At 41.6% G+C, this 15,181-nt stretch overlaps 1 protein-coding gene across 4 annotated transcripts in view; it reads left to right on the top strand.

Annotated features, from left to right (window-relative positions):
• nadka (NAD kinase a) overlaps positions 1–15,181 on the top strand; it is a 36,444-nt gene that overhangs the window by 13,109 nt on the left and 8,154 nt on the right. Inside the window, exons 3-5 of one of the 4 annotated variants that reach the window (XM_020458876.2) lie at positions 4,146–4,229; positions 14,360–14,489; positions 14,741–14,849. In XM_020458876.2, the coding sequence (XP_020314465.1) occupies positions 4,146–4,229; positions 14,360–14,489; positions 14,741–14,849 (323 nt within the window). Of the gene's footprint in view, positions 1–4,145; positions 4,230–12,124; positions 12,453–14,359; positions 14,490–14,740; positions 14,850–15,181 lie in introns of those variants that run through there. The other 3 variants (XM_020458877.2, XM_020458878.2, XM_020458879.2) reach the window with 3 other exon arrangements.

Consider the following 15,181-nt stretch of genomic DNA (forward strand, 5'->3'; position numbering starts at 1 on the left):
ACCTCCCTTATCTCACCTCATTGCTCACATTGTATATGGACTTATTTTTCTACTGTATTATTGACTGTATGTTTGTTTTACTCCATGTGTAACTCTGTTATATGTGTCGAACTGCTTTGCTTTATCTTGGCCAGGTAGCAGTTGTAAATGAGAACTTGTTCTCAACTTGCCTACCTGGTTAAATAAAGATTAAATAAAAAATAGCCACCCTTTGTCTAAATGACAGCTTTGCTCACTCTTGGAATTCTCCCAACCAGCTTCATGGGGTCGTTACCTGGAATGCATTTCAGTTGATAGGTGTGCCTTAAGTTAATTTGTGGAATGCGTTAATGCGTTTGATCCAGTCAGTTGTGTTGTGACAAGGTGGAGGGGGGGGGGTGTATGCAGGGAGAGCCCTATTTGGTAAAAGACCAAGTCCATATTGTGGCAAGAACAGCTCAAATAAGCAAAGAGAAACGACTGCCCATCATTACTTTAAGAGATGAAGGTCAGTTATACGGAACATTTCAAGAACTTTGATGAAACTGGATATCATGAGGACCCCCATAGGAAAGGAAGAGTTAACTCTGCTGCAGAGGATAAGTTAGTTACCAACCTCAGAAATTGCAGCCCAAATAAATGCTTCAGAGTTCAAGTAACGGACACATCTCAACATCAACTGTTCAGAGGAGACCGCATGAATCAGGCCTTCATGGTCGAATTGCTACGAAGAAAGCACTACTAAAGAACACTAAAAAGAAGACTTGCTTTGGCCAAGAAACATGAGCAATGGACATCAGACCGGAGGACATTTTTCAAAATTTGAGATTTCTGGTTTCAACCTACATGTCTTTGTGAGAGGTGTGTGTGTCTGAACGGATGATCATCTCATGTGTATTTCCCACCGTAAAGCATGGTGGAGGTTTTATGGTGTGGGGGTGCTTTGCTGGTGACACTGATTTATCTGTGATTTATTTATAATTCAAAGCACACATAACCAGCATGGCTACCACAGCATTCTGCAGCGACACGCCATCCCGTCTTTTTTGCGCTTAATGGGACTATCATTTATTTTCAACAGGACAATTACCCAACACACCTGCAGGCTGTGTAAGGGCTATTTGACCAAGAAGGAGAGTGATGGAGAGCTGCATCAGATGACCTGGCTTCCACAATCACCAGACCTCAACCCAGTTGAGATGTTCTGGGATGAGTTGGACTGCAGAGTGAAGGAAAAGCAGCCAAGAAGTGCTCAGCATATGTGGGAACTCCTTCAAGAATGTTTAAATATGAAAGCTTCACTTATTCAAACGTTTTACTAAGAAAAGCTCATCCATTGTTTAATTACCTTTTTGCCTTTGTACAGATTGCCATGTCTCATTTTCGATAAATTGAAAATTAGCTTTGCAGACCTGGCTCCAATTTTCAATTTCATCCCCCTGAAAAGAGAACAAAAACTCAGCAAAAAAAGAAACGTCCCTTTGTTAGGACCCTGTCTTTCAAAGATAATTAGTAAAAATCCAAATAACTTCACAGATCTTCATTGTAAACAATGTTTCCCATGCTTGTTCAATGAACCATAAACAATTAATGAACATGCACCTGTGGAACGGTCGTTAAGACACTAACAGCAATTAAGGTTACAGTTATGAAAACTTAGGACACCAATGAGGCCTTTCTACGGACTCTGAAAAACACCAAGAAAGATGCCCAGGGTCCCTGCTCATCTGCGTGAATGTGCCTTAGGCGTGCTGCAAGGAGGCGTGAGGACTGCAGATGTGGCCAGGGCAATAAATTGCAATGTCTACTGTGAGACGCGTAAGACGGCGCTACAGGGAGACGGGATGGACAGCTGATCATACTCGCAGTGGCAGACCACGTGTACCTGCACAGGATCGGTACATCCTAATAATCCCACGAACGAGGTGGAGGGTCCGTCATGGCCTGTGGGCGTTGTCACAGCATTGTCGGACTGAGCTTATTGTCATTGCAGGCAATCTCAACGTTGTGTGTTACAGGGAAGACATTCTCCTCCCTCATGTGATACCCTTCCTGCAGGCTCATCCTGACATGACCCTCCAGCATGACAATGCCACCAGCCATACTGCTCATTATGTGTGTGATTTCCTGCAAGACAGGAATGTAAGTGTTCTGCCATGGCCAGCGAAGACCCCGGATCTCAATCCCATTGAGCACCTCGGGGACCTGTTCGATCGGAGGGTGAGGGCTAGGGCCATTCCCCCCCAGAAATGTCCGGGAACTTGCAGGTGCCTTGGTAGAAGAGTGGGGTAACATCTCACAGCAAGAAATGGCAAATCAGGTGCAGTCCATGAGGAGGAGATGCACTGCCCCTCCCCCCTCTGTTCAGGGACACATTATTCCATTTCTGTTAGTCACATGTCTGTGGAACTTGTTCAGTTTGTCTCAGGTGTTGAATCTTGTGTAAATATTTGTATGAATATAACATGTTAAGTTTGTTGAAAATAAAAGCAGTTGACAGTGAGAGGACATTCCTTTTTTTTGCCGAGTTTATTATGGCTCAACTCAAATGTGCTGGTTGACAACTGTGCCATACAGATTGCAAAATAGTTGGGAAGAGATTTGATGTACGTAGTCCATGATACAGTGTGTATGAGTTGATATATAAAACAACGCAAGATTCAAGACTTTGTGCTTTTCAGCTAAAATTATTACATAGAATTCTTGCCGCCAAAAAAATGTTGAATATTTGGGGCATAAAATCATCGAAGCTCTGCAGATTTTGTTGTGAGGATACAGAATCTATAGACCATTTATTTTGGTATTGCCCTCAGGTAGCCTGTTTCTGGTCTCAGGTTAAAAAAATTGACCCTAGAAATCGTACTGTTAGGAGCTCTGGAGAGATCGGGTCAGTCAATTACTAATATTCTTAGTAAAAGTATTTCTCTTCAACTCGCAATCTGTGGGTTCGATTAGATTGGAATTGTACGTTAAACATCATAGCATAGTTGAAAGGTATGTGTTGCGTATAAATCTTAAGGTGGCCAGCAGAGAGAGGTGGGTTGGGACGTGGATTTGGAAACAAGTGGGAGTGGAGTTGCAGTGCGGGAGATGGAATGATCAAATATTTAAAGTAAAAAATTACGTCAAAATAAAACAATTTTATTATGTTTGAATGACACTGAGGAGCAGTGTTTTTACAGCTAATGCCGGTTTGCCTGAGGCTGATGCCGTGCAGGTGTTTGTACACATGCAAATACACACACTCTCATTCAAATAAACGCATATTAGAACACACTGCATGTAATAGTGCCAGACATGCACACAAACATATACAGTTGTCCTTGATGTCCTTTGTTTTACATGTTTGTTTTTTTATATACATTTTCTTTGCATTGTTTGCTGTTTTCTTCTGTCTCTTCCTTTTTTCTCTGTAGTTCATTATCTTGGTTGTTGGTGCATTTGGGGGTTCTTGGGGGTGGGGAATGGATATTCTTATTTTTTTCTTCTTGGGGGGGCTGTGGGAGGGGTCTTGTATGGTTGAGGGACAGATATTGGCGATCTGTGGGGGGATCTTGGGGGGTTAGGGTTAAAGTTTTTTGTTCTGGTGGGAGATCTTTCTATGTGCCCTTGAGCAGGGCATTGACCCTGGATGCTTCTGTGTGTCGCTCTGAATGGGAATCTGTTGTATGACTGGTATGGTGTAGTTGTTGAGCGGCTTCACTGCAAGTATATTGTATGTTTCGGATAATCAATATATAGAATTTAAACTCCAAGACTGTTGGAAAAGCATTCCAGGTGAAGCTTGTTTAGAGAATGCCACGAGTGTGCAAAGCTGTCAAGGCAAAGGGGGGCTACTTTGAAGAATCTCTTTTTGTTTAGCACTTTTTGGGGTACTACATGATTCCATATGTGCTATTTCATAGTTTTGATGTCTTCACTATTCTACAATGTCAAAAATAAAGAAACCCTTGAATGAGTAGGTGTTCTAAAACTTTTGACTGGTAGTGTATAGCTATTACTTTCTGACCTTTTTTTTTTTTTAAGTAGCTATTTTCACCTAAACACAGCCGAGGAACCAGAAGGGTTTGAATTGAGAAAGACCAGACTACTGGAATTATTTTAATTTAGGTTGTTATCAGTATAAAACTAATCACCTGTTTCTCTTTGTCATTCAAATGTTTCAGGAGAAATCAGTCTCTACATGGACCAAGTCCTGTGACCACTTTTGGACCGAAAGCATGTATGCTGCAGAATCCACACGCAGTCATGTAAGTCCCTAACAACGGATGTTTTTAAATTACGCATGGTGCTTGTGATTCTTACCAACTTTTGGGGGGGGAAGAGTCACTTATTTTCCACACAGTTAATTAGAATGTATTGAGTAATTGTTTTGTGCATGCTTTTTCGAGCAGTAGTTAAATCAATTATTAGCCATAAAAATCTAAAATTGACTACACTCCACCCTGACTTGATATTTCATTAACTATATATTCTGGATAAAATCTCTTCCAGCTAAATAGTTATTGAAGAAAAACTCATTTTGTTAACGTCGCCTTAGAAGGAAGTCAGAACCATGCCATGCTTTTGTCTGCTGCTATTGATTGGTGCAAGTTCCTGTGCTTAAGATTTATGATGTATAACATAATTGAATCCAAACCATAACTCAATATAAATTGCCTGATGTAAGAAACTTGGATCACTGAGGGCCAAAATAGTTTTGAATCTCCCCATTGTCGGGAATGACTCCTAAATGGTATTTGGACTCAAGTGGAAACCTTTTTCATTTCTAATTACACTGAACCAGTCAGACAACATGGACTGTTCACCTGCATCCAATAAGTAAAGTCTTCTCCATTCCATTGGGGTCAAGCTTTGTTTGTCAACCGACATAACATGGTTAAGGTTATACTCTGCAGCTTTCCCATGCTGAAGATGGATCTATGACAGAACAGAGAGCCGGTCAAGTGATTAGCCCGCTTCTATATAAATCTGGCCCTTCTTTGGACACGGTTAATTAACAAACCTCCAAACGAGCTTCAATGCCATACAACACTCCTTCCGTGGCCTCCAACTGCTCTTAAATGGTAGTAAAACGAAATGCATGCTCTTCAAACGATCGCTGCCCGCACCCGCCCGCCCGACTAGCATCACTACTCTGGTTCTGACTTAAAATATGTGGACAACTATAAATACCTAGGTGTCTGGCTAGACTGTAAACTCTCCTTCCAGACTCACATTACTTATCTCCAATCCAAAATTAAATCTAGAATCGGCTTCCTATTTCGCATCAAAGCCTCCTTCACTCATGCTGCCAAACATACCCTTGTAAAACAGACTATCCTACCGATCCTTGACTTAGGCGATGTCATTTACAAAATTGCCTCCAACACTCCACTCAGCAAATTGGATGCAGTCTATCACGGTGCCATCCGTTCTGTCACCAAAGCCCCATATATTACCCACCACGACCTGTATGCTCTCGCTGTATACAGTTTGTGCAAATGGCGTGAGGAGGTAGGCAATAAATAGGCCATAGTAGCGAACTAATGACATTTTAGCAGATTAACACTGGAGTGATAAATGAGCAGATGATGATGTGCAAGTAGAAATACTGGTGTGCAAAAGAGCAGAAAAGTATATAAAAACAATATGGGGATGTGGTAGGTAGATTGGGTGGGCTATTTACAGATGGACTATGTACAGCTGTAGCGATTGGTTAGCTGCTCAGATAGCTGATGTTTAAAGTTAGTGAGGGAAATGTAAGTCTCCATCTTCAGTGATTTTTGCAATTCGTTCCAGTCACTGGCAGCAGAGAACTGAAAGGAAAGGTGGCAAAAGGAGATGTTGGCTTTGGGGATAACCAGTGAGATATACCTGCTGGAGCGCGTGCTACGTGGGGGTGTTGTTATTGTTAGCTGAGATGAAGCGGAGCTTTACCTAGAAAAATCTTATAGATGACCTGGAGCCAGTGGGTCTGGGGACGAATATGTAGCGAGGGCCAGCTGACTAGAGCATACAGGTCGCAGTGGTGGGTGGTATAAGGGGCTTTGGTAACAAAACGGCTGGCACTGTGATAGACTGAATCCAGTTTGCTGAGTAGAGTCCAAACACCTGAAGGTACCACGTTCATCTGTACAAACAATAGTACGCAAGTAAAACACCATGGGACCACGCAGCTGTCATACCGCTCAGGAAGTAGAGGCCTTCTGTCTCCTGGTGCGAAAAGTGCAAATCAATCCCAGAACAACAGCAAAGGACCTTGTGATGATGCTGGAGGAAACGGGTTCAAAAATATCTATATCCACAGTAAAACAAGTCATATATCGACAACCTGAAAGGCTGCTCAGCAAGGAAGAAGCCACTGCTCAAAAAATGCCATAAAGCCAGACTACGGTTTGAAACTGCACATGGGGACAAAGATAGTACTTTTTGCACAATGGTCTGATGAAGCAAAAATAGAACTGTTTGGCCATAATGACTGTCGTTCTGTTTGGAGGAAATAGGGGGAAGTTAAAGCTTGGTTGCAAATGGGTCTTTCAAATGGACAATGACCCCAAGCATACTTCTAAAGTTGTGGCAAAAGGTATTCAGGACAACAAAGTCAAGGTATTGGAGTGGCCATCACAAATCCTTGACCTCAATCCTATAGAAAATGTGTGGGCAGAACTGAAAAAGCCTGTGTGAGCAAGGAGGCCTACAAACCTGACTCAGTTACACCAGCTCTGTCAGGAGGAATGGGCCAAAATTCACCCAACTTATTGTGGGAAGCTTGTGGAAGGCTACCTGAAACGCTTGACCCAAGTAAAACAATGTAAAGGCAATGCTACCAAATACTAATTGAGTGTATGTAAACTTCTGACCCACTGGGAATGTGATGAAAGAAATAAAAGCTGAAATAAGTCATTTTCTCTATTCTGACATTTCACATTCTTAAAATAAAGTTGTGATCCTAACTGACTTGAGACATTACATTTTTACTAGGATTAAATGTGAGGAATTGCGAAACTGAGTTTAAATGTATTTGGCTAAGGTGTATGTAAACTTCTGACTTCAACTTTTATTTGTATATACACACACACCCAGTACCTTCATGAAGTATTCAGACCCCTTGACTTTTTCCACATTTTGTTAGGTTACAGCCTTATTCTAAAATGGATGAAATACATGTTTTTCCCTCAAGCGACACACAATACCCCATAATGACAAAGCAAAAATGGGTATTCAGACCCCTTACTCAGTAATTTGTTGAAGCACCTTTGGCAGTGATTACACCCTCGACTCTTCCTGGTTATAACACCACAAGCTTGGCACTCCTGTATTTGGGGAGTTTCTCCCATTCTTCACTGCAGATCTTCTCAAGCTCTATCAGGTTGGATGGGGAGCGTCGCTATTCAGCTATTTTCAGGTCTCTAAGATGTTCGATCTGGTTCAAGTCCCTCCCTGGCTGGGTCACTCAAGGATATTCAGAGACTTGTCCCGAAGCCACTCCTGCGTTGTCTTGGCTGTGTGCTTAGGGTTGTTGTCTTGTTGGAAGGTGAACCTTTGCCCCAGTCTGAGGTCCTGAGAGCTCTGTAGTAGGTTTTCAACAAGGATCTCTCTGTACTTTGTTCCATTCATCTTTGCCTCGATCCTGACTAGTCTACCAGTCCCTGCCGCTGAAAAACATCCCCACCGCAGGATTCTGCCACCACCATGCTTCACCGTGAGGATGGTGCTAGGTTCCCTCCAGATGTGACATGTGGCATTCAGGCCAAAGAGTTAAATCTTGGTTTCATCAGACCAGAGAATCTTGTTTCTCATGGTCAGTCTTTAGATGCCTTTTGGCAAACTGTAAGCTGGCTGTCATGTGCCTTTTTACTGAGGAGTGGCTTCCGTCTAGCCACTACCATAAAGGCCTGATTGGTGGAGTGCTGCAGAGATGGCTGTCATTCTGGAAGGTTCTCCCATCTCCACAGAGGAGCTGTGTCGGTGTGACCATCGGGTTCTTTGTCACCTCCCTGACCAAGGCCTTTCTCCCCCTATTGCTCAGTTTGGCCGGGCGGCCAGCTCTACGGACAGTTCCTTCGACCTCATGGCTTGGTTTTTGCTCTGACATGCACTGTCAACTGATCTTTATATAGACAGGTGTGCCTTTCCAAATTATGCCCAATCAGTTGAATTTACCACAAGTGGACTCCTATCAAGTTGTAATAACATCTCAAGTATGATCAATGGATACAGGATGCACTTGAGCTTAATTTCGAGTCTCATAGCAAAGGGCCAGATTTTTTTTTAAACATTTGCAAAGATTTCTAAACCTGTTTTTGCTTTGTCATTATTGGGTATTGTGTGTAGATTGCTGAGGATTTTTATTTAATTCATTTTAGAATAAGGCTGTAACGTAGCAATGTAGAAAATCAAGGGGTAGGAATACTTTTCCGAAGGTACTGTGTACCGAAGTATGTGGACAACCCTTCAAATTAGTGGATTCGGCTATTTCAGCCACACCCGTTGCTGACCGGTGTCTAAAATTGAGCATCCAGCCATACAATCCCCATAGACAAACATTTTGGCAGTAGAATGGCCTTACTGAAGAGCTCAGTGACTTTCAACGTGGCATCCTATACCTTTCCAACAAGTCAGTTTGTCAAATTTCTGCCCTGTTAGAGCTTCCCTGTTCAACTGTAAGTGCTGTTATTGTGAATTGGAAATGTTGTTGCACCTAGACATCTCTGCTGCATCGTGGTAGGCCACACAGGCTTGAAGAATGGGACCACTGTGCTGAAGCAGTGCTAAAAATAATTTGTCCTCGGTTGCAGCACTCACTACCAAGTTCCATGCAAGGTTCATACAGAAATGTTTTGTCAAGATGTTTTGTGTAGAAGATCTTGACTAGCCTGCACAGAGCCCTGACCTCAACTCCATCGAACACCTTTGGGATGAACTGGAAAGTCGACTGCAAGCCAGGCCGAATCGCCCCCGACCTCACTGTGGCTGCTGTGGGGACTTGCCTCCATTCCAACATCTAGTGGGAAAGCCTTATCAGAAGAGTGGAGGCTGTTATAGCAGCAAAGGGGGGTGCCTGTGATTTTGCAATGAGATGTTCGAGGAGCAAGTGTCCACTTACTTTTGGTCATGTAGTGTAAAACACAGGACAATTACTTTTTTGACTACACTGGGCCTTTAAGACACTGGTCAGACACTCGGAGTAAAAATCTATTCGTTAAAGTTTCTCAGCTGGTGAACAAGACAATTTGAGATTGTGGAAAATGTTATTATGCTCTGACATTGGTTATTCCCCATAATTTGCAACAATTGCGAGGAGTCATCGCCGGCTGTAGATTTTGTGATTTTACGTTCCAAAGGGACACCATGGAATAGTGATACATGGTGTAGTTGAATTAAATCGAAACACAAGTGTGATGTGACGGTATATCATGTGAACTATACCTTCAAGTCATTGTCAAAAGTGTGGGATATTATGTTGCATGTACACTACCGTTACCAAGTTTGGGGTCACATAGATATTTCCTTTTATGGGTTGATCATACAGAAATATACAGATATTATTCCAAATCAATTGCCTGTATGGTGCCTGAAACGCTCACTTACTGCCTTATCGATAATCAAGAATTCTGCTGGTAACTCTTAATGGAAAGCTCATGAGGGCTCCTCAATATCTGCCGAATAGGCTTCAGGCTTAGTTTTTATTTTTACCCATAGGAGTATAATTAAAATATCTCTTCTCAGCACTTACGACTGGTTTTCAACTCTCAGGTGCTTTGTGGATACAGGCCAAGATCACACATTATGGGATAGTCTGCATACAGCTCATGAAAGACTCTTACCAAAGCAGTTTGGCTGCCCCTTAGATTGGCCAGAGCCTTCCTTGGCCCTTGACTCGGGCCGTCATGTAACTTGGTTATTATACTGTCTGCTTTAAGCAGCAATAATGGATGAAATGTGACTACGTACGTTCACACACACATGCATATTGACACCACACACTTACATATATACACTTTCACACTCTTTACGTACCATGCTGCTGCACTGTTTATCTATCCTGATTGCCTAGTCACTTTTATCCCTACCTACATCTACATATTACCTCAACTACCTTGTACCACTTCACATTGACTAGGTACCAGTACTCTTTGTATTTCGTCTCATTATTGTTATTTTATTGTTACTATTTACTTATTTTGTAGCAAATTTGTCTAAATGTTCTTAACTCTGCATTGTTGGGAGAAGGCTCGTAAGTAAGCGTTCCAAGATAGTCTACACCTGTTGTATTTGTCGCATGTGACAAATAGAATTAGATTGGATCAGCATCCTCAGGTGCAAAGCCTCTGGGCTGGCTATAAGTAGCAGAGAGAGCCTATAAAACTGATACAGCCTGCCTATCAGCAGTGTTGGGAAAAGTACTCAATTGTCATACTTGAGTAAAATTATAATTTTACTTGAGTAACTTTCTATTAAAAAGGTGAGTCACCAAGTAAAATACTACTTCAGTAAAAGTCTAAAAGGATTTGGTTTTACATTTACTTAAGTATCAAAAGTAAAAGGATACATTTCAAATTCCATATATTAAGCGAACCAGACTTCATCATTTTCTTATTTTTACTTCTAGCCAGGGGCACACTCCAACCCTCAGACCATTATTTACAAAAGATGCATTTGTGTTTAGTTTATCCGCCAGACCATAGGCAGTAGGGATGACCACGTGTTCTCTTGATAAGTGCATCAATTTCAGTTTCTTGTCTTGCTAAGCGTTCAAGATGTAACTAGTACTTTGAGTTCTTATGGAAAATGTATGGAGTAAAACGTACAATATTTTCTTTAGGAATGTAGTAAAAAATATAAATGAAGTACAGATACCCCCCCAAAAAACGACTTCAGTAGTAGTTTTACTTAAGTACTTTACACCACTGCCTACCAGTACTCCTTGATAAATACATAACTGAGTAGCAGTGTAGGTTGATAGTGTGCTTTAGAGGGAAGACATACAAACATGAACATCAACCGTGCGCGGGGGGTCATCCTTTCTCCTCTGACCACAGAACATCGGCCTGCATTTTCTATTCATTTCCCGGCGATTCTACATGTTGATTAAACTCAAAATATGCTATTCTGTTATTTCAAAATACATTTTATTAGCATAATAATGTTTCTTACTTTATGATGGTGTAGGCCTATATTTAAATTGAATCATAAGATGCTCCAAGGGTGTGGCTATTGAACTCGTTTAGGCCTGGCTATTCTAGTTTAATTGGTTCATTAGCCATGACTGGGAATGAAGAGGGGTTTTCTCTTGGAGAGGTGAACACGTGTGTGTGGTCTCTTCATTCACTATTTGACAATTGATTGTCACCCCTCAGACTATTATTAAGGTAATCTTGTCTATAGATAACATCTGTTATTAAATGTGTGAAATTTGTTTTGGTTTAGTTTCGATGGGCCATTATCAGCTGGGCAGGCAACTGACGTCCTCCTAAAAATGTTTATCACATTCTGTTTGTTATCGAAATTCTTACAATGTCAGTGTGTTAAATAGACTTATTTAGGAAAAGTCCAGGACTGGGGGGAGATATGACTTAAAAAATGGCAGAGAAATTACCTTTTTAAAATGGCATGAAGTTCAGAAGACGGTGGGTCTAGGATTAATTAGTCTGTTCATGACTCAATGCTATAAGCAATAACACCTTTATAACTTTTCCCTGGTAAGCCATTTCCTTGTCTGGGTGGGTGTGTCCATTTAAACTACCCAACCCTAATAGGAAGGGCATTTTTCTTTGTGTGTGTGTAAGAGAGACCGGCAGAGACACTGGGGACTGTGTAGTGATGGACTATAGAGATAATCCACACCCTTAATATATCTGGTATGACAAAGAGCAGTCTTTGACAGGTTCTTGTTTTAGGATGGCTCTTTTTTTCTTTTATTTAACAAAATACCAGTATGTGGTAGTTGAAAGTATTTAGCTCTTACTGTATATGCCCTAGGAAACCTTTTAGGTTGGCCTACCTGGGGAAAATCCACTTGAACATTGTTCTATATCATAACACAGCTAGCCAATGAGAGGGTAGTCTTCCCTTAAAGGGGCAGGTCTGTAGTGGTTGTGGGCGTTACTTGTGGTGATGTCATCTTTCAGGTCTGTCTTAAGATGAGTGAGCGGTTTGGATGACTGGCAGAATAGAGATTTAACTTTTAGACGTTGCTGTGTGGACAGCAATTCAAGAAGAATTAGGGACTAGTTTGGCTTTCCTGGTGTGTTGATGAGGGGGAGATATTGAATACAGCTCATGGGAAGACTACAGAGCAGAATGAATTGTTTTGCTTTAGATTGTGGAATCGGTAGACTGAAGATCAGGTAGCAAGGCAAAACCTGGCAGTTAGTGCCTTCCACTCATCTCTGCTAGAAGAAGCCTCATCACATGCAGGCAGACATGAAATTCAACCACTGTGTGCAACAGCAAGCACTGGAGAACAGCGACAATAAAGTGTGGAAATGGTAAGAATATTCTCGTTCCTCTGTCTCTCGGTCTGCTGACAGCGTTTCTCAACAGGAACATGGTGGTGCCAGTAATGTTTGACTGAATTTTTAACCTGCATTGTCTTCTATTGTTGGCAGTAAGTTTTGTTTTAACACATTTTCTATGTGAAGCATTTATCTCAAAAGAACACTTAGATCTTGCACAAGGTCAACAGACAGCCTAACCACAGAAAAATGATCATTCACTGGCTGTGTAAATGTGAAGCATCCGCTTGGCGTTTTCACTCACTACCAAATATGGTAGTGAGAGGAAGCCCAGTGGTTGGAGATGGATTTTGGCCGACCTTCTCCATGTTTTCTCATCAACTTAAACATTTTATCTTAATACAGTTTTCTGTTCCCAAAGCTAGAATCTGTTATGAGCAGCGTGGACTAAGTTTTTTTTTGTACACTTTAGGAGTGTTCTTTAGGAGTGCAAAGGTGAATTGTATCACACACGTACATCAGAGTAGTCATTCCCTAACAGAAATATGCAGTTGCATGCTAGAATGGGCCAATAGGATCTCGCTAGCTCGTCCACCTCGTTTGTTCTGCACACTGACTAATTTGTTCCCATTGGAAACGACAGGCTGTGGTCTATCTTGGCTTAGTTAAAAAAACATCTTTGGCCTAACTATGGTTTTCCCTAAATTAGGCTACTTGTGGATTAGTTTGGGTTCTTGTTTGAATTGGCTATTTGAGTTTTCACTTAAGGTAATGTCTAACCAGCTCATAAAGTCTACAATGACTGATAAAGCCAATCACAGGCAAGTGTAATGATAAATTACAAGTAGCCTTACTTTGAATAAATGGCAAGTGCAAGTTCTACCGCGTAACAATTTATAAAGTATTTAAGTGTATCTGTAAACCTTCAAAAATGTACATGACTTTGGAAATATGAAACTAATACAACAGTGGAAGTTGACAAGAAAAATACTTCCTTATTATGTAGTGATGGGGGAATAATTTTGACTATCGCAATATTATTTTTTTAGCTTGTTGTCTGTACCTGCTCAAACTCCAGTATTTTTCCTTCATAGCTTGTTCTCCATTTTATTTTTTAAATCGGGAGCCTATTTGTTTTCAGCACTTATTTCCATGACTGATCAAAACTCGTTTTCATGGCTCTCTTCTCTCTATGCAGCAGACATATGGTGCGCAATATGTTTGGACCATCGTATAGCAATATATATTGTATCAGCACCTTAGTATTGTGATAATATTGTATCGTGAGGGCCCTGGCAATTCCCAGCCCTAGAATTATGACACCAAAGCATTTACAATCTGTACCCTTAATCGGGGTGTTATTCCTGCACCTTGGTTGGAAAGCGAGGTCCCTGTGATGAGTATGTAAATGTACTGGTCCCTGTCTTGACCCTTTTGAACTCTGATGTTGCTAGACTAAGCCCTGGCCAATAATAGGATAGGTGTTAAGCAGCCTTGCCTCTTATCCAACTGGGCAAACACAAACCGTATGAAGTAACACTGAGCCAACAAGAGCTCAAAACATGGCTATTGAGAGCTCACCGTGCCCAAACCAGAAATGTTCCACAGCCACAACGCTTACATGTTACAGTAGTGAGCAACCATGATATAATTACAAATGTGTAAACTATTTATTTACATACTGTACCTCAAGATGTCAAGGTGAGCAATGACTTGTCAACTATTGCTCTTAGCTGGATGTTTACAAATGGTGCTCCACCATTTTGGAAAGCCCGATTGGGTCAATGAGTCATGCATGTCTCTATATTAAGGAACAACATTTCAATGTTTCTCTTTATTGCTGCAATCCCTTTGATCAAATGATGAGTGATCAAATTGTCCAGTCAAATATGACCATTTGAAAAGGTATTGATTTAAATGTGGTCGTTCTCGCCATCCAGGCACATTCAGGACCCAGCCAGTCAGAGGCTGACGTGGAACAAGCCTCCCAAAAGTGTCCTTGTCGTCAAGAAGATCCAGGATGCCAGTCTACTGCAGCCTTTCAAAGAGCTGTGTGTTTTTCTCACAGAGGTAGGACATTTGCACCTTTTTTTGCTGAGTCCATCTAGTCTCATATTATAGCTTTCTGCACCTTAGCGACCTGTGTGGTATATCGTTTCATTAAAGTCTGCAATGAAGTCCCTGAAAACAGAGGTTTTAGTGACTGAGAATTTGTAAACTTTTTTTTTTTTTTTTCCATCCTGTCGACCCGTTCGTCTTCTAAAGGGTGATTACATGTGCATGTTGCTAATGCATATGTTTATACTTGTGCGTTGTTCTAGCAGAAAAACATGATTGTTTATGTGGAGAGCAAGGTCCTGGCGGACACAGCCATTGCGGGCGATGAGAGCTTTGGGGCCGTCATCCAGAAGTTCTGTACCTTCAGAGAAGGTGAGGAGACCACTAGCCATCAGAGGCCTGGGTTGTATTGATTAGTGCACACCGTAGCACTTTTATTTACATCAGAAAACGAGTATGCATTATCTTATGGGAGAGGTTAGGGGTGGCAAGTAGCCCAGCGGTTAAGAGTGGGCCAGTAACCAAAAGGTCGCTGGTTCGAATCCCTGAGCTGGCAAGGTGGAAAAATCTTGGTGTTGATTTAAGGCAGCCCCCCGCACCTCTGATTCAGAGGGGTTGGGTTAAATGCGGAAGACACATTTCGGTTGAATGCATTCAGCTGTCCAACTGACTAGGTATGCCCTTTCCCTAGTTCCTCCCTATTT

The sequence above is a fragment of the Oncorhynchus kisutch genome, linkage group LG24 (assembly GCF_002021735.2).
Source record: "Oncorhynchus kisutch isolate 150728-3 linkage group LG24, Okis_V2, whole genome shotgun sequence".
In the NCBI taxonomy this organism is placed as follows: domain Eukaryota; kingdom Metazoa; phylum Chordata; class Actinopteri; order Salmoniformes; family Salmonidae; genus Oncorhynchus; species Oncorhynchus kisutch.